At 42.1% G+C, this 19,881-nt stretch overlaps 2 protein-coding genes across 5 annotated transcripts; one reads left to right on the top strand and one right to left on the bottom strand.

Moving 5' to 3' along the window:
- Positions 1–1,082: 1,082 nt before the first annotated feature.
- LOC110975653 (uncharacterized) lies at positions 1,083–11,195 on the top strand. 4 transcript variants are annotated; one of them, XM_022228307.2, is made up of 8 exons: positions 1,083–1,528; positions 2,071–2,137; positions 7,301–7,357; positions 7,822–7,875; positions 8,159–8,276; positions 8,905–9,008; positions 9,387–9,590; positions 9,801–11,195. In XM_022228307.2, exons 2-8 carry the CDS (start codon positions 2,123–2,125, stop codon positions 9,828–9,830), a joined length of 582 nt encoding a protein of 193 aa, XP_022083999.2. In that variant the 5' UTR covers positions 1,083–1,528; positions 2,071–2,122; the 3' UTR covers positions 9,831–11,195. The 4 variants fall into 4 exon arrangements, with proteins under 4 accessions (XP_022083999.2, XP_086993722.1, XP_022083997.2 ...); XM_087137596.1 differs by lacking the exon at positions 2,071–2,137 and having other exon boundaries at positions 1,084–1,528; XM_022228305.2 differs by lacking the exons at positions 1,083–1,528; positions 2,071–2,137 and adding an exon at positions 4,285–5,312.
- Positions 11,196–11,452: 257 nt separating this feature from the next.
- LOC110975652 (uncharacterized) lies at positions 11,453–19,207 on the bottom strand. Its single transcript, XM_022228303.2, has 3 exons — positions 19,115–19,207; positions 15,973–16,139; positions 11,453–15,362 (listed from the first exon to the last, which is right to left on the bottom strand). Exons 2-3 carry the CDS (start codon positions 16,124–16,126, stop codon positions 13,234–13,236), a joined length of 2,283 nt encoding a protein of 760 aa, XP_022083995.2. The 5' UTR covers positions 16,127–16,139; positions 19,115–19,207; the 3' UTR covers positions 11,453–13,233.
- Between the last annotated feature and the right edge of the window lie 674 nt (positions 19,208–19,881).

Below are 19,881 nucleotides of genomic sequence, written 5' to 3'. Positions count from 1 at the left end.
TTTTCTGTCTTTCATTTTTAGTTCCTGCTGTTTGTGGTCAATGAGTGTCCATTTTTCTTGTCACTTTTTACCAGCTGTGAAGTTGTGTACATCATGCACAAGTCCTTCCTTGTTCTATGTCTGAGAAAGACCTTTTTTCTTGGAAATTTTTTTTCTGGTAGGTTTCAGTTTGATATCGATATGGACAGTATGATAAGAGATTCCGCCGGCAACTTCAAATTTAGTATGTTTGAGCGTTGGTGAACCCTTTATCATTCAAGGATATGTTTCTTTCCTCGCGATCTGATATAGGTTCTTTAATTAACACACGGTGTCAGACCCAGTTCTGTATGTCAAGTAATTCGTCCAGGGATTAATTAGCAGTGATTTGTCATTGGCAATGATTTCGAGACGTGTTTTTCATGTTAGCTAGGGATTGACTCGAATTACTGCGGCTAAATCGAGATCCTTGGATCCTGAAAACAACATGTATATAAAGTCGTTACGCCACACTTTCCCCAGTCGTCTTGACTGGGGGGCCTGCTTTTCTAAGATTTTAATTGAGACCTTTCAACCAGGCCTTGTCCATTGAAGGGTAAGAGAGCTGGGTTTTTTTTAGCAGGGTCCAGCAAAAGCCCTATCCGGATTGCTTGTACCATGTGATTCTACCTCCATGCTTGTACTAAGTGCGGGCACTGCCATTAAAGTGATTGATTGTATTGACAGGGGTCTTGTAAAAAAAAAAGGAAACAACCAGGGAACTAAAGGAAAATGAAGTGATTGTTTTCCTCAAGCACTTTAAAAAGGACTTTGAAGGGATCCCTTCAAGAAATAGTTTTCTTTTCCGTCCGACGAAGTTTCCTTTGTTCATTCGTGACCGTTACCAGTCCGAAAACCGTACACTCGCTTTTTGTTTCGCACTGGTAAACAACTCCGAGATTTCCGCAGAGCCCTTTGGCAGACGCGTTGCCGGGACAACAGACAGTAAAATACGGTCCCATCAGCGCGCTGCACGCAGTGTGGAGGGCTAAAACGAGGACCTTTCCCCTACCCCTTTGACCTGAAGTATAAAGCAAAGAATGTTGCACTTCGGCTTCCCGCACTTCAACGTACAGGAATACATGTACTGTGTGGATAGCTGCACCCACAGTTGAAGATAAACGCATTACCCCTAATGCGGTCGGCTTTGCGCATGTTGATAACCTCACAAAAGCAACACAAAGGAACCTCCGATCAACAGAAAGCCCTCGCGAACAAAACGGGCACTTCGAGCCCGGCAAACTCTGCTGGTTATTGTTAATTTGATCAATAGGTGTTTTTTTGTCAGGTCGTCCGGTCGCCTTGGTCTCCACGCGTTGCCGACCGGGGGGTCAACCACTTGTATGTTTTGTTGCCAACTAACGTGGTTCGGGTAACGAGAATTGGAGCCTGAAAAACGCTGGTGTGATTTTGTAATAGTGGACAGAGTCTGACACAACTTGGTCTAGCGCTGGCATTTGTTAGTGTGTCTACCAATATCTGCTTCTGTCATATTCAGCAACTAATCTTGGTAAGTATTTGGGTGACTGGGTCTGGGCTATTTTGCCTCTTGTTTTTTCCTAAATGAAAAATTTCATATTGCCAGGGGTATTAGTATTCGTGCAACTGACTGGTAGCTGTTGATAGGGCCTATTTTCACCTTTATCAAATCCAAATTCCCAATATTCAATATTACAACCAATCTTTGTACATGGCAACTTGATAAACGATTTTCTGGAATCAAAGTTGTTTGATGACCCTTACCCACTATGTACGTTTTATCACTGGCCATAGTTATTCTTGGTCCCCGCTCACTCTTTAAATTTACCAATTTGCAAACTTGCTATTTATTAGGCTTCCTTCATGAATACCAATGATCACGCATGCTTAGTTTTTATGTGCAGTTATATTATGAAGGTGGTTAACTTTCTGCTCCATCTCTTTTAGATCTTCAGTTTTTATCAAAAATGAAGATGATGAATTTTGGCAGTGGCCATGTCTTCCATATCCACTTCTTAGTTGCCATCATCAACCATGCATCTTTCTTTCCATTATGCATCTGTTTGGCTTTAGTTGGGAACGTGGGTTTCGACGCAAACTATATGCTATCAATGGGCTTTGCAGCATGACAGAGTACAGCGTAAGTAAAGGCACAGTTGAGGTGCTGGCGTGTGGGTCGACACAGCACGAGCTAGGGAGAAAGCTTGGCAGCACTAAAATAACCGTTCTATCAGAGACGATTTTGCCCAAACACAATCTGAAAGCAAATTACAAATTACATTTTCCAAAGTTGGACTTTGGATCATTGATTGTTCGTGGCGAGCAAAGTAAGCAGAACTTAACTAAAACAACAACCTCTCCATAGTTTGAAATCATTTCAGTGTTTTAGGAAAAACAATAGTAATTTATTTAAAAGCGTACTCAAGTTTCACTACTGCACTTGCAAAAAGATTATCCTTCAGATTGTTTGCGGTGTTTAACCTGGCAAAATCGTCAATTTTGATGTCATTTGCATGCATGGGAGCGACAAACCTGTGTGTTCTTGCTGAACGGTGCGAAGAATTGCACATATGTATACATGTACATGCTCTTTTTAATTATTCACTGGAATGCTTTTCGTTTAATCCACGGTGGAGTAACCATGGGCATCTCACAATGCATTAAATCACTATTAATCCATTTTTCTAAACAAAGATTTGCCGGAAGTATGTAATAGATTTCGCCGCCGGCCTATTAGCTTGGTGCTTCAAATTGCTATGGCTATTTATTCCACGAATCTCAGTTGGATAAGCAGATAACATCCCCCAGCCAACAATGTTTTCTTTCCTCGTACATTGCTTTCATATACGATGTTGTGGAAGGCAAATCTTTGTTCATTTGAATCGGTTCATCATTTTCAGTTTTTAAACCGTGAGATTTGCACTTGCACCGCGGCATTTGCACTCGCGCTAGTTTGACGAGTCTCATGGCGCGCTTCGACGTTTTCCTGACTTTTTAAGTTCATGTATTGTTGTCCAACCTCTTCGTTGAAAATCTTTAAGTTCATTCAGTTAAATACTTGCACAAATACCTTCATGATACTTACCGGTGATTCTTTGTGAACAATTTCAGTGTCATAACATTTTGTCAGAGAAAACGTCGGCGTTCGTATATTGGGCACAAATTCGGGTTAGAGAGTTCTCATAAAATCCCATATTAACATTAAGAATTAAAGTTAATAAATTCTGATAAATCATTATTGCTTCCACTAAACCATCCAGCTACGATTTGTAAGAAAATTATCTTCTCAATTTTTTTTGTGCATTGCAAAAGAGTTCATTGCGCACTTCGAAAAACAAATTCTGGAAATGAGACCGAAATAGAATTCCATTGGAAGTTTGTTGCAGGTACCTCAGGACTTATAAACGGGAATATTAAGAGCACGCCACCTTGGGGTACATCAACGCCACTAAATTTGCACAGCGAATATCCTTCTTTAAAATGCTTCCTCATTGACGTCTGGAACATTGGAAAGTCACAGAAGACTATTAAATATTTCACGATCCGTAAAAAGCCTCACGTACAAAGTTATGCTTATAAGGTCCAAGGGAAATTTACGTCTTTTATAGTGGCAACATTCGTCACTAAGGCTTGTAGAATTTTTGTTAATTTATTCAGGTCAAAATTCACACTACCAGACACATAAATCGGTTACGAACCCCACTTGAATCTTGAATTGCCTTCCAAAATTACTTCGTTGACCAGACTTTGACATTTCTCAACAACGCGGGTCCAAGAATTAAGTGGCCGGAAAGGGGTTATTGCTAACATCATCTTTGCCCTCGCGAAATTTACTTACATGTATATAAAGAATGTAATTGACCACATTGATAAGATTTGGCGTTAGATAGCAAACTCTTTCATTGTTACTTAATTCTCGATACACGTATCGTCTTTTGCTTCATAAGTACATGTATGTGTGAGGTACTCTCTGTAAAAAACAACGTGACTAAGCTCGTGTATTCAACACAGCGGGGATCAACTCAGGCAACATTAATTTCGCGCCCTACCCAAACGCTCCAGGACGTTTGGACAAGCGAAAAAGAAAACCCACGTAACACGTTTTAGCCTCCAAACATTTGGTTAAATGTTATTTTGTATATTTGAATGAAAAGTGTGTTTTTATTGTACTGTGACGCCGCACCCCTCCGACGAAGACGAGGGCGCCTTCCTCCTCGAGGCGCGGCGCGTCGGATGGCACGCCGGAGAGTCCCCGAGCGGCTGGGGACGAGTCCTTTGGGACCGAAATATGCCGTCCCCCAAGAAAGTTGGTCTTCGTCGAGATGATGGCTAATCTGATTGGTCGAAACTTCGTGACGTTACCCGGACAGACCTGACTTGAAATAAACTTCGCCTGGACACCTGACTTATATACAACAATTAATAAGCGGCTGGTTTATTCATCAACACACTCAACCAATATACCAGCAGAGGGCGCTATTGACGGGGAGACTGTGTGATATTATACGTGACCGGACTTCGCCCAGAGCAGTGAACACCACAATTATTTGTGGGCATCCAGTGCCGAATCGGGGACTTTAGCAAGTCTACGGGGCTTATTGTCAGGAGGCCTGAGGCTGCACTATACGCAACTCACGTCACGAGATATCAATCCGCCCTTGCATCGACCGCAAGCTCCTATCAGGAACTATACCGCGCACCACCAATTAGCCCCTCAACCTACCAAGCCCCTCTATGACGACGACGACAAACGCACCACTCTGATTTAGGCACTGTCACACCAGGCTAGCTGACTTAAACCCTTGCACAGGATTCTCGACCCTTGCCTCTGAATCAGCCCTTGATCATGACGACTAAGCCCTGCCTAGCGCGCGTACCTAGACTGCCTGAGCTGCTTAGCCTAGCCTAGGCCTAGCCTGCGCGCACGTTTTATAGCCTTCGCGCTGCTGTGACCACGCCCGCGTACGCGCTCACGTGACCAAGCAGTGACTTCCACTGCCCTATCGCACTACGCACAAGGCGGAGCCTAAGCGCCGCGCTCGCTTAACACACAGCTATGCGCGCCCTAACATATGCCTCTGTTACTGGGCACCGCGCCTAGTGACTAGCGCCCTCTGTCACGTTACAGTATGAAAGCCTTTTTGGTTAATGCCAAAAGGAGAGCTCCCGAAAGTTGACAAGTCACTCTCTATTACAGCAGATCAGCATTTACAGCGGAACAATCTTGGAACACCCTCTTTTTATACTAAAACAGGCTACAACGCAACTTCTTGCCCGTTTGCTGTTGTCTGATGTTTGTTTTCGAGGAAGCCCTGGTGAGAATCACGAGTTCGGTTCCCGAAGCTCGAGCCAATTGATACGTTCTCCTAGGCACACGCAGTTCAGACATTTTAGGAGTCTTCCATCCTCCAACACAAGCACCCTGAGTTAAATAAAGAATTACCTATCCCCAGGTTGGACGCCAGTCTTCATTACCTTGCGTAATACGGTCGGCAGCTGTCTACCTGGGCTATAGAAATTCCCCATAAGGGTCATTCTATAAATTGGGGTCCAATTTTTCCAGTCCCTGTTACGTCTGGCGTAAGATTGTTCAATGTTTAAGTCATTCTGTAATTTCCAAGATTGAATAAGTACTGCAAATTACCTGCCAAACAAAACAAAAATAGTTTGAATTTTATTTAAGTGATACATGTATATTCCATGTCAAAGTACACGTCAGGTGTAACAGGGAGTCAGGGACGGGAAATACCCAAAATTTATTGAATGACCCGTCTGTGTTGTTGATTATCAGAAGCATGCCAAGCACGTTGCGTAAAAACTCAGGCCCGTTTCAGACGTTGTGCTTCTGAGGTGTCAAACTTAAATAAATTGATTTTTTTTAATTTACCACGGCAGAAGCACGACGTTTGAAACCATTTGGCTCGGCAACTTGATTTTGGCTCGGCAAATCCACTTAGCACGACAGGGTCTGCCGTGCTTCTGCCGTTTAAAACGGCACAAGCATGTACGGTACGGTTTCAAACGTCGTGCTTCTGCCTTGTCGAAGTTGGCGCGCCTAATTCGGAATGCGCATGCTCCAACGAGCGTACGAGGATGGCCAAGGCCGGTTAAGGAAATGTGAGCAAACCATCCCCATCAACAAACATGGCGACTTACATGGAGGACACGCTCGATATACAGGTGGAGGACAACGAAACAAGTACATTAAGTTCGACGGACAATGACGACATCGAAGACGACGACAATGTCAGTGACGTGGGCATAAATGGCAGCGAGGAGGATGAAGTTAGCGACACAGAGCCAGTGAAGAAGAAGGCTTTTCTTGAACCTCCTGTTGGAGTACGACTCCTGGATGAAATCAAACCAGATGGTTATCATAGTCTATTGAGGCGTCGGCAGGATCGAGGCACTGTCACATTCTCTCGCGATGACGTCAGCAAAAGAGCTATAACACGCAATATAAGGGCTCTTCTGCGGGAAACCTGTACATGATTGAGAAGTGTCTGCTGCAGCAAAATTCTTTTTGTTCTAGCAGCTCGAATCTTATGTAAGAGAACAAAGTCACACTTTTTGCTGTGTTGGTCCGCATGATATTGGATGTATTTAAGCTTGACTAGATAGTTTAAATTAAGTTTGACGTTTGAAACCACCGCCGTGCTTATGCTGCGCTATTGCCGCACCAAGTTCAATTTAGTTCGACACGGCAGAAGCATGACGTCTGAAACGGGCCTAAGTGAGCCATGTTTTACTATGTGTAATGTTGAGCATGAAAGTGATTGTGAATGCATGTATTTTATTTCATGATGAATCACCTGGGTCACGGTGCATGTTCCACTCACATATCACATCATCAGTTATGTGCATAACACCATTCACTTAAATATATTATTTCAATCTCTTTAAATATTGTTGGTACAAACTTAATTACATTTTACTCTATTCTGTAACAGTCATTGAATTGTCAACCGACAATTTCTTTGTCAAAAATTAACAGTTTTCAAATAAAAGCAATAGCATGTTCTAACCATATGTTGAAACTGGAATCTGTTTAAAGCATGCTTTGAGATAGTGATAAAGAATGAATAGTGTTTCAATAAATAACTGTAATAAATATACATTAAAACTTAATCATGTTATATAAAAAAGTATGAAATCACTGGCTACATTTATTCTGAACGGTACATCTTGAACAGATTGTTGAATTTGCAATCTGGCTTTTTACGCCAGGCCCGGCCCACTGGACAAGGATATTAAAACATTACAGGTTATACAACTTACTGATTTTGCAATGCTTGTTTTTCAGCACTGGATGGAGACATTGTACGGCTGGGCACCGGCTTCTATGAAGCCCAAATCACTGGTTTGTATTTGTGTTTCCTTTGTTCCCCCTCACATAGGTCTAATTTCACAGAAAAATATGCAAAAGGAGGTATACAAACTGTCTTCATATCATACGAACATAACTTATAAGCGTTTTCTAATGTGATGTATTTATTGCTGCAATCCATCTGTGTTTCCCAATTGAATATTCGCCGCTCACCTTTTCTTTATTTTTGAAACCTGCGTTTCTTTTCTGGAACATGCATGACCTCGTTCATTTTCCTGGGTAACATAAGGGTTCTTGTGTTTCTTGTGCACTGTTCTAAATTTATTTAGTTCCAAAAAGTCTTATATTCATTCACTTTCATTCTTTTTGATTATTAAAAATAAAGGGCCAATTCCGTTTACCCAAGGTGAATTTTAAAGACTACTTAATAACCAGGAAATGCATATCATATTCATGTTCAATATTATCAAATTAATATTTTTATGTTCACTTTCCAGGGAGCCTATGTCCACAGCAGTGGTTTCCAAGGCCTCTCAAATATTGGCATGGTGGTACGTTTACTTCACCTGGGGAGGAACTTCTGTTTTGTGAATTTCTTTTGTTCTCTTATTACCCCTCAACTTAATAGTTCGCAAGAATGATATCCTAATGGAATGCATAAGCCGTAGAGTGTGAAAAAAAGTCTAGTTCATAGTTTGTAGCCTTAGTCTGTTACCAATAACTCAGATGTTCACTTGTAGCCTAAATATTATGTAAGGACAGGGAGTAGATTCGACCTTAGCTTAAATTTGATCGGTAATTGAAATTGATAGTAGGTTGGTTTGTTGATCCCAGGTTCGAGATCTTCACACTGGGAACGTTATTCAGCTGGAGTCACAGGCTACCGGTGGACTGCTGAGAGTAAACGGCATATCTGGAAGAATCGACTTTGGTGGAATCTTTGGAAAACAGTGTAAGGAGTGAAATGTGTGCAAGCGTGATGGGATTTACTTAATGTAGTAGAGGGTTAAAAATAAAATAAAAAATGAACAAATGGTCATAGCAGTATGTAATTGTGAAACTTATGCTTCTGTTAAGATCAGTCTTGCTAGGCCGATCTACTGATCGCATGAGACCTTGTTCACATGTGCTCTTTACTATGGAGCCAGCAGAGCCTATGAATCAAGGTTCACTGGGCACTTAGCAAAGTATGTACATGTACGTAAATAAAGTGTGGTGTCATCAGTACAGATGTCTATCTGATAAATGTAAAACTCATCAAGACCAAACACTGTTTCTTTAGATGGTTTTTGTATCCGTGTACAATATACAGTGTAACAGTGGTCTTACAGCAGACTAAGAAAGGTTTCCATCAAAGTTGACAGTGACAAGGGGGCAGGTGTTGACCGTTGGATCAGACTTGAACCCTGATCCAAAAAATTGTCGAGTCTTTTGGAGCTATGTATACCAAGAAACAGAAACCCTAGATGAAAGAAAATTAGAACATGACCCAACAGGCCTTAGTCCATGTGCTGGAAACACAGAAACCTGTTTGTAACAGAGGCGAATTCAATTTGAATTTTTTTTTTTAATATTTCCAGCTCAATTTATTGTCCAGAGGTACTTGGGTGATGTAGTGACACTGAGGTGCGTTGCCAACCCTAAAAATTTCCTTGTTCTTCGAAATGGTACCCTATATGCAAATGTAAGTTGAAATGTGAATTTCAGTAAAGATAAAAATTATTTATACAGAAATGAAAGGATTGAATGCAAGATGGAGTGTTCACTGTTTTAGTAGCCAGGAAGAAGCTAGCTTATCAACCCTTTGATTGGAAGATACCTGGGACAAAGTAAGAGAGGAAAAATGACTTATGCTTAGACCAAAAGAAAAATATGTACAGTACAAGCGTGTAATTCACCTACCGTCAAATAAATTCAGCAGGGGAAGACAGTCAACGCAAACATGTATCAAGTAGAACCACAGCAGATGTGGTAATTATTTGGGGAGGGGGCTTGTACAAAGCCGATTTTGTGAGGCAAGGCTTTGACAACTTTGATCTGCGTTTTTTTCGGTTTTTTTCAGGGTAAGGGTGACCCCCTCTGCCGATTTTGCTTCCATCTCTGCGACGGCCAGTACATGAAGTTTGAGTCAGTCCACAATGCAAACCGCTACATGTCAGTTCACAGGAAATACGGAGGGGATGACGACGTACGATCATTACGGACTAAGAGTGCCATGTCATCTGGGGAAAGAGGAACACAGGGTCTCTTCAAAGTCGTTCTGGTGGTGAGTTTCATATTCAATTACCATTTTAAAAGAGATTCTAATCTATTTCTATGAATAATTTCTTAACATTTTTGGCAAAGTTCGAGTAATGGGTTTTTCTGATGCTTTCATATTTTATTGAGCGCAATTGGAAGAGTAATGTAAGTACATGCATTAAAGGAATAATTGACTAAATGCGCATTTTTCTTTTGTGCTTTTACATTTCTACAGGGACACATGAATCAAAGTTTTGCCACGTAGTCGAAGTTGTTCCCTCTCCCTTTCAGTGATACTTTTTAGTGATGACAAGTTGGCTGGAACTCTGAGCCAGGGAACTGGAAATATCAATCCCAAGTACCAGCGGTGTAACTGGGGCTAAATTTCCAGGGGGGCACCCGGGGGTGCACACATATTTTTCAAGGGGGCGCTACAAGAAAATAAACCGCAGCTGTATTTCAATGGAGACTATGCAGAGATTTCAAATGGGGGGGTACCCAAGGGGGCAAGGGCATCCGCTGGGAGGGCATGTGCCGCCCCCCCCTATAGTTACGCCACTGCCAAGTACTCTTGATGAACAATCTTGTTTTCCTTTGCATGGGAATTATGCACATCATGTGCGAGTCATCCAGCATCCCTGAAGTTTCATGTCATGATCCTGTGCTTATGTCAAAACAGTTAGGCCGGTCATCTACCTCGGAGTTTTATGCCCTTGCAATGAAGACAAGGCCCAGCTGGCATGGCAAATCTGGTTATCAGAACACTGTAAAGGAAAAGCATTTGGGTTGTTCTATCCCTGGCAGCAATGGAATGCATTCTGCCGTCCAGACCAGCATGGCAGCCAGCAGTGTATGCGCAGATTTAGGGACATGTTTCCCCGCGACTACCCTTTACATCGGTTTGCCCTCAACTAACTTCACTTTTCTAAAATATGACAAACTACCTACATACGTCAGCTCGGGCGTTTGTCCCGGGGGGGGAAGCACTTTTACAATTTTTCTTGGGGTGGGAAGGGCAAAGGAGATGGGATTTAATGAAATAGCCGTTTGCCAAGCTCACTGTTTGCCTGTGTCTAAATGTTGCAGGGATTAAGTTGAATATAAACATGTACATGCAGTGCAGGACGAATATCACTCGTTGAGCAGTAATGCCAAGATAAAAGAATCAAGGTCTACTACATTGCCAGCTCCAAATACCTGGAGCCAGCTGTGACAGTTATTATTGCATATTGTACAAAGATGAACTGTCTCATACGTACATTTATCATGATCTAGATTTAACACTGGCTTCACTTGTTCTTGGCTTCACTTGTTTTTGAAAGAAATACGCAGCCCGTCTTGAACAAGTGTTTGGACAGCTTTGCATGTACGCAAAGAAAGCAAACTTGCCAATTTTAAAGTAACAAAATCATTGCTGTGTTTAATAAAAAAGGATCTGACATACGTAGTCTATTTGCATTTGGTTCTGCTGTGGATTGTTGCTCCATTTCATTTGGGAGACAATTGTTCTTCGGTACAAATGTAATGTTTGTTAGGTAGTAATTGCTTTGTAACATTCATTTTTGTAAACTGTGTACGTGTGTAAGATGTATGATTAAATGACCCATCAAGAAAAACGGTCAAGGGACAATTTCATTCTAAACAACCCTTTAATACGTGTCAAAGTCAAACTCAACCCTGCTGATAGTAACAAAATCTAACAGAGGTCAAAAGTTCTGTGTTCTCTGATGCAGCAGTTAACAAAGGTGACATGGAGTAGTTTTTGTGTATTGTACATGTATATGCGTAGTGTGCAAAAAAGTCTCTTTTCCCCACCTGATGAAAGAAAACCATGCCTCCCTGGCCAACTTGAAAAATGAAAATGATTTAAAAACAAACAACAGCAGGTATTTTGGAAAATGGATCCTTACTTTATTTGAAGTTGTTTCAACAGAAAGACTAAATTCATCCATTCAATTCATTACATGTAGTTACAAACAGGATGTGTACCATGCCACAATAATGTACATGTAGTACTAGACTAAGGGCCTTTTCGTTTCACATGGATCTGGATCTCAATCAGTGATCCCATCACTGGTTTGCTCCATCCATTAGGCAGGCATGGTGTCAGTGAACCAATGACTGGTCACTGATCGCAGTCCAGATCCATGCAAAGCAAACAGACCCCAAGACTTCCAGCGGAGTTGATGCATTCTTTCATTTCTAGAACTGTGCACAATCTTGGGTGCAAGACTTCACTATTGATCAGTGTTGCAAAGTGATCCATTCTTGCATCTACATGTATCTACCAATAACTAAATACAACCAACACATGCAATCAATCATGTCAGCATTTCTCCTGCCCTTGAAGAGTACAATTGACATGTACTCAAATGGCATTCCAGCCGCTGTTCCTCCTCTCTCCAGCTTTACATCCAAGTTCAGATCAATGTCTGTCTTTCGTTTGAAACCATAGAACCAATGACAACCAATATGTGTAACAAATTCCCTTTCTGACTGAACAATCCATGTACAGTGTCGTTGAGTAAAACTGTAAGTTTAATGCATTAAGCTGGTGAAGGTTTATACTGAATAGTAGCACTTAGCATTCACATTAATGTGGGGTCAACAAATCAATAACAAATTGTTCCCACGTGTATTTTCTTTATATGCAGGATTTTCAGGAAAAGTTCATCAGTTTTTGTATGTATACACGTGTTCACTCACAAATCATAAAGTTTACCAAGAAACAAACTCATTCATTAACAGATACATGTATACTGTTGGCAAAGCAATTACAGTCTAGGCCTCTGTCCACTCAGTGCAACATTGAAGAACTTAATTCCCTCAAACATTCCCTCAACATACCTCAAACACCAGGCTGCAGTCAACATACAGTACATGGAGTGCATCTCACGAGTATTACTGAACAACTGATTTCACAATCTGCAAAATTATATTAAGATGATATTAAGTGAACATACTTCATGATACAGATATCAGCCCATGAATCTTTCTGCACATGCTCTATCAGCATGTTGAATGAGGAAAGCACAGTGCACAAAACCTGTGAAGAGAATAAGTAATGCCCATTGTGCGCTAATGCACAACACAGCTGAATATCTAAAGTCGGTGAACAAAATCATATCTTTACAGAAGCTGGATTATGTTGTGTGCTCTAGCCATCCAATTTTTTGACAGAAAAAGATAATTTCCTGTTTTACTTTTCAGTGTGTGACTTACATTTATATGATTGCAAAATTTCACTTAAAAAACGAACTTTACATGTACTTTTTCTGTTATCTTTCCTGTGAATTGGGGTTTCCATAGTTTTTTTATTCAGAGTTTGCATTTACAGTGTACACCTGCATTTTCAAAAAACTTGATAAATGCAATGTGCAAAGTGAACTTTAACTTTATGAAAAACACAATCACATCATCCAAAACCTGAATGATTGAAAGTAATTTTTATATTTCCATATGAAAGTAACACGTATCGGCATTGGCTAGATTAGCTAACATGTAATTTCTTCCTCTTCAAATTTATTTTTGTAGTATGTACATGAAGTATTAAAAATTTTCAATAGCAATGTCCAACTTTTGAAGTTGTCAACTTATGTTTGCTGAGAATGTAATTTAGCCCCTGAAACTCATTTTACTTTTGATGTTACACTTATCCTTGTTGATATTCAGTAAATAATGTATTCCTGGGAGCCACCGGATCCGCCAGACACAGCCTGCCTCAGGATCATCTCAATGGCCTCCGTAGCTTGCTCTTCTTCCACAGCTACCATCTGAATCTCTTGTATCTCCCCGGGGTGTTCAGCCACAGCCCCCTCAGATCTTTCAGTGTCCTCTGTCCCCGCCTCCATCCCACCCTCCTGCCTCTGGGGTTGCTGCTGTCTGCCATCTTGTATGACCTGGCAGAGGATGTACTCTTTGCACAGGTCCTGCCCCGCCTCTCCGACCACTTGGCTGTCGCTGACCACTATCTTCAGATCTTGGCCGTTGCCCTCGGTTGCTGCACTGACCTGCATATTTTGGTCAACTTCGGTTGCCAGCTGCAAATCCTGGCTGAGTTTGTTGGTTGCCATGTCCATCTCCTCTGCCTCTCTTGTGTCCTCCTCCGTGTCTGGCTTACCACTTGCTTCATTCGGGGGCTCCTCTTTATCTGCAAGGAGTCCCGACTGGTGGGAAACTTGGTCAAAGGTGACGTAGTCATCAGCATGCACTTGCCGCATGTGATCCACCAGCTCTTGATACAGGTCTGTTTTCATTTCTGAGCAGAACTTGCACACATAGACGGCAAATCCGGCATGCTTCTTTGTTCCACGGATGTGCTTGCGCACGTTCTCGTGGGTGTTGGCACGGTAACTGCAGTATGGGCACTTGTACGGCTTCTCACCGGTGTGGAGTCGTTTGTGTCGGGTCAGGTGGGTGGAAACACGGCCCATGTAGTTGCAGCCTGGAAAGTCACACTTGAAGGGCTTGGCGCCAGTGTGCTTGCGGAAGTGTCTCGACAACGCCTGCTTGGTGGAGCCAGAGTAACCACACACACTACATAGGAACGGCTTCTCATTGGTGTGCTTGCGCATGTGAGTCACCAGTTCCATGCGGAACTTGAACTTGTAAGTGCAGTCAGGGAATGTGCATTCATGGATCCGGGATGGTTGGTGCTTCAAGCGAATGTGGGATTTCAGAAGTCCCTGGTTGTAGAACTTCTGTTCGCACAAATGGCAAGCTTCTGTCCGCTCTCTTTTTGTATGCAGCTTCATGTGATTCTTGAGAATCGACGCCTTGACGGTAACAAAGTTGCAGAGTGAGCACTTGTGGTCCTTGATGCCATAGTGCCTCTTCATGTGCATTTTCAGGTCTCCTAGTTGGTTGAATCTGAACGGACAAATGTCACAGGCAAATGGTTTCTCACCTGTGTGGATGCGCAGGTGGATCTTCATGTAAGCCTTGGACAGATGTTTGCCGCATTCTTTGCATGCCTCCAAGCTTCCCCCATCTCGCTCTCGTGGAGGCTTTTCCTGGGCGTGCTCAGTCTTGACGTGATTCTGTAGCTCCCTCCTCGTCTCAAACTCGGCGTCGCACTTGCTGCATCTGCACTGCTGCTCGTGTCGGATTTTGTGCCTCTGCAGACCCTGCTCACTGAAGAATCTGACGGGACATTCGTCACACCGGAACACCGAATCTGGGTTGCCACTGCCGATACTCTCCAAGTGCTTGATGGTCCTGAAGTGTTTCAGCTGCGAGTGCTTGTTGGTGGTAGAAAAGCCACAAGGTTTGCATTGGTAAAGATTCTTCACCTTGGACTTGGCCAAAAGAGTCTCCTCCTCCTCGGTTAAGGGTATCTTGGGCTTTCTTCCTCTGTTGCTCGTTTTCGATCCGAGGTTCCTCGTGCCTTTTTCATCTTCGCTTTCACTGCCTGTGCCACTTTCACTCCTTTCTGGCTCGTAAACTGGCACACGCAGCCTCTTTGGGTTAACAGGCTGCCGGGTTTTGGCTTTTTTCTTCTCCTGGAGCCCTCCGGGAAAATCTACATACAAGTGGGACAATAACGGAGGCCGTTTCATCCTACGAGGGCGACCAGATCCCTTTTTCATCTCAGCAGATCCCTCTCCGATAGGGGTGCTTGGAATCTTCTTGGGGCGCCCTCTTTTCCGTTGCTGTTGATCAAGTTTGCCGTCATTCTGGGTGGCTGTTGATGTTCCCGTTGGTTCTTCAACTGCCATGCTTTTATTGGTGTCTTCTTCAAGCACATTGTTTGTGCTGGTTTCTTTCTCCTGTGAGATCCCTGAAGGAATCTGAGCAACTGAAATACAAGAAATTTTACAAAAAGGTGAACATTCTTTCTGCTTCATTTAGAACTGTGTTGCACACGCGCAACAGTGCATTGATAAGATCACTGTACCATTGCACATGAAGAAAGTCACTGTGTCCTTCAAGAATGGCAAAGAAAACGTCCAATCACAAAGGTTTTAAAAGCTTCTGATTCACACACAGTGAATCAAGTTCCAAATTTTGCCAAAACATACCTGAAGCAAAGTCCAAAGAACTTTGTTCGGCATAAAAAAATTTGCTGAGCAAAAAAAGAAAGGGGAGACCAGCCAAAGAGATGTGATATGCACTGCTAGTGACTGGCCACCAGCCAATTTCCACAAGCAATATGCTTTTCACAATGTTAGCTCCTTGGAGTTGACGCCTGATCAGGTCTTCGATATTGACAGTCAGTCAATTTACGGAAACAGAGCCAGACAGGGTTAATAAGACAATGAGACAGTTCCGACGGACAGAAGACGGAAATCGGTGTTACATAGGCTCGCACTTGCTTCGCAGCTCACCAAAAAATCCACACTTTTTTACGGCGGTGACCTGCTGCTCAGTAAATATTTTCTTAGCTAATTTCTGTACACAGTAAGTACCTGTCTCTTCAGTGTCTTCAACTGCGCCACTTGAGTTTCCATCTTCCTTAGGCTTCCCCAGGCACTTTGACCTCCTGTGCTCAATGTAGTTGTCCAGCCCTACAATCTGGTCATGGCACTTCAGACAGACATGGAGGTCATCGGGGTCTTCCATTATGACCTTTAACCTGCCAAGGATGCACATTAAGTATTGAATGAGGGCAACTTCAAAAGTGCAATATTAGTTACTTCGTTTTTGACTTTGATGCTTCCATCCTAGAAATAGGGGGAAAAGGACTCACAGTTTTTTGCTGTTGAGAAAGGTGCGCTTGAATGAATTGGAAATTAATTAGCTGTGCAGTAACAGGTTATTATTCAAAGTGAAATCTTGGCCAATCCAACTCTAAAGTTTCTTGATGTTCAAAGTTTTATGCTGGAGGATGCTCGCCTCTGTGCAGTAAGATCACGCCAGTCCTCAATAATACTCGCTTTTTCATTTTGAAAATTGACAAAATTGGAAAACAAATTGTGGCCAGCCACTATCTCATCCTACACTAATATTCTAAAGCTTATGAAAATTAAGAAATTCCAGGAATAAACTATAAACTCAGAACTAGGAGGAATTCCACCATACTTTTTGCCAATCAGAATTTGAATTGATGCTATTAACAACCAATCACATCTGTTCTGAGTCCATTCACTCGGCAGTACATCCAGGCCTGATCTTTCATGTACCAAGGACCCATGAATATCAACTTATAAAATGTTGGCCCGACAATATTCAGCCCCATGTCCGAATGTTAAAAAAAGGTAGTCTGGTTGTTTCACAGCAATCCTGTGTCTACCAGTCGACCTTACAGCACAATCTTTTGATCCTCTCACCTTCAGCATATCTTTTTCCCAAATTCATGGTTAAGATTGTGAAAGATTTGGTTTGAAATTGAGACGTTAAAAACGAGATTTCCACAGGATCAACCAACAGCACAGCATGATCGACTGATCATACACAGCTCGTCATGCTAGTACTCATGTATCCTACATACAGCCTTAAGTTATGGGATTATGATACATTATGAATAGACCAGTAGGCTGACGTCTTTCATGACATACTCTCAATTTCCATCCTATTACGCATGAACAAGTGTCTATCTTATTTTGCACTTTGAAATTTTGTAAGACTTCACTGTTAAATAAATTACAACAAATTAACAGCAGCCTACAGCATGAGCAATACCCACTTTCATGCAATGGCTGTGGAACAATTTCAAAGGTGGAGGGCAATTCATCTGTTCTCGAGTTGTAAAATGCACGGGTGTACAGGAGTCTGAGCTGCCTGCAGGCACTACACGTGCGCATTTCCAGTGAAGGTCTGTTGCCTGCTACACGGAGGCCGTGACTGGTACCCGGCTTTCACCCGCTTACTGTCAAGCCGATAACAAAATTGCAGTTCTGTTTTTATCGGATGGGGCGCTTCAAACTGACCAATTAAACCCCTATTAGTTACCTCTATAAAAATGTTCATATTTTGTTCAGCTTTATATTTCAGTTTATAAACCGAAATTTGCGACACAACCTGCTATTTTATAAGAATATCCTTGGTTAGCATAGAAGGCTTTGTGTAAGCAGAGTTCTTGTACGGGAATAAGTTCATCAACAATCTCTCCTTGAAGTGTTTAACATGTTTAATTTATTCATAGAGTTTTATTAGTTAAAGATACACAATATTGTAGGGATCTGATCTTTATTACAATTAAACATTAACTTTTCTTGAAAATTGAGAAATAAAAAAGAGGATTACATTGCGTGCATGATGATTGTGATGAACAGGCAAGAGCGATGCTAGTTTGATTGGGAACACAGCATGCAGAGGCAGTACTGGCGTACGCACACAAATCGTGCTGTTTATCGGCCTTTCCTTTTTTTTACTCTTAATACAATAAGCAGACTAAATTGGTAATTGGAAGAGACAAGTTGGATTTTAGAACAATGGACAGTAAGCTACACTGTGTCGATGCTCTCTTAAAACCCTTAGCCTCACATAGGCCTACATCAAACAGCCGGAAATGCAAATTCAAGTCCACCTGTTAACATATAATATATGCTATAAAATGGCCAGGATTTGTACAATTCATGAAGTTTAGCTTTACTGGCCATAGTAGACTCAGCTTGCAAGCAGGTAACTAGGCCAACTGTCACCCTACGCACGCCACAGCCTCGCATCCAACCTGATGTTGTATGTACTCGGCATGAAGATCAACGATACTCATGGCTGAGAACCACGTTTCCCGTTATGTGCTTTATATGAGCGTTTATGGAACAAGTGGATTCAGTTAGACGTCAGTTTTGCTGGCTCCAGTCAGAACAAGAAGTTTTGATGTGCATGTACGCAGCTCAGAATCTCGTATGCCGAATAGCTGCGCGCGCACTCTGTACGAACTGCACTGGAAAATGGCTGCAAACAGTCCACAACGATGGCAAAAATTAACACTGCGCCCGACTATAATATTTTCCCGTTTTTGTCTTTGGTGGTGATGTGTTAAATTTCTTATCCCACCACCTTTGGAGATAAGGACGCATAGGAGTTGAAGACGTGAAATTGGCTCCTTAGAAAAGGTAGAAGTGTTGAAAATTTTAGTAAGGCTATAAAATATTTTGCCTGATCTTGCACCCTTTATATCCTGGACTCCATCCGTAACGTAGGACAGTCAGGGAGTCCACCTGGGCTAGTCTATGTTTAGGCACCAACAAGGCATCACACATGGTATTGTAGTACATACATGATCAGAATAGGCCTAGGCCTACACTGGCCAACATGTAGGCATGGCTTCTCGCAAATAGGCCTACTGCATTTGCACAATGCCTTTCTACTACTTTTATACAAAATTACCCATGCGGTATTTGCGATACTGGTTTATGTGCATGTACAGTACACCCTACATCAGCACATGTACATGAAGTGAATGGTGGTATCCAATACGCCGGGCGGGGAGTGTATGGTAGCTTAGTTAGCACACACTACGCAGTTGATGTCTTTTCAGAGCCACTGTACAAAGAATGCAAATTAATCGCATAAATTGAGCAACTTTTGAACGGATGAACGAAAAATGTTGGACCACTTCTTCACTCAAAAAGCTGTGCACTCTGGAATGTTGCTTAAACTCACCAAAGTGTCCAAAAAGACCAAAACTAGTTCGCAACTTCGACGAAATCGCACAGAAGCCTTATCAGACGCAAATTTCTGATGGCGGAATGTAATGCGCAAGCGCGCGCAAGCGTGGTTCGCAATTCGCAAACGGAATGCTCATTTCATCACTATGATCATTGTCGCTGGCTCCCGCTTCATGAATATTCATTACAAATATCATTCATTCGTTTAAAGCTATTTGTGGTACAGTATAAATATTAAATTATAAAGTGAAATACATAATTTGTACGTTCTCCAGTTTTTCCATCAATCACCGCGGAATTCACTGCATGACTCGTTGACTTTTATGGAAAGTAACGCACTTTGGCCATCCTTAGCCTCGGAAGTTCAGTGGATCAGCAGAAGAACGCATCGATCTGTTTTCTCTCTTCATAGACTTCGCGAGCTTTATCATGTAGGCCTACCGCCACGTAGGCAAAGTTGCAGACTCGGAGTTTTCAAGATGTAGGCCCACGTGTGGGAGAAATGTTGATGTTAAAAGTGCTGAGTTCATTGCTGAGTTTAATCAAAATGAAAAAAAAATGAAAAACCCGTTTTCAGTTGGAATATATCAGGTCCTCAAAGCAGACGCAGGGGGCCAAGCATCATTGTTGCCCAAAACATAAAATCATCAAGGCCGTAACAATTCAAACAGTTTTCTTAAGTTAAGGTCGGAGTGCAAAAAACAGAAAAGACGTTGGAAGAACAATGGGATAGCCTCATTAAAGATCATGAACAAATACCAT

The sequence above is a fragment of the Acanthaster planci genome, linkage group LG06 (genome assembly GCF_054643075.1).
Source record: "Acanthaster planci isolate LZ-2023a linkage group LG06, COTS_SCS, whole genome shotgun sequence".
NCBI lineage: Eukaryota > Metazoa > Echinodermata > Asteroidea > Valvatida > Acanthasteridae > Acanthaster > Acanthaster planci.
Note: the sequence above shows the minus strand (reverse complement) of the source record. Positions and strands in the feature narration are given on the sequence as shown.

Coding starts and splice junctions, on each gene's coding strand:
- LOC110975653 (XM_022228305.2), top strand. CDS start 5,289: ATGTTTGTTTTCGAGGAAGCCCTG. Junction 7,876..8,158: donor TCTCAAATATTGGCATGGTG/GTACGTTTACTT, acceptor TGTTGATCCCAG/GTTCGAGATCTTCACACTGG. Junction 8,277..8,904: donor TGGAATCTTTGGAAAACAGT/GTAAGGAGTGAA, acceptor TAATATTTCCAG/CTCAATTTATTGTCCAGAGG.
- LOC110975652 (XM_022228303.2), bottom strand. CDS start 16,126: ATGGAAGACCCCGATGACCTCCATGTCTGTCTGAAGTGCCATGACCAG. Junction 15,363..15,972: donor TGAAGACACTGAAGAGACAG/GTACTTACTGTG, acceptor CTTGTATTTCAG/TTGCTCAGATTCCTTCAGGG.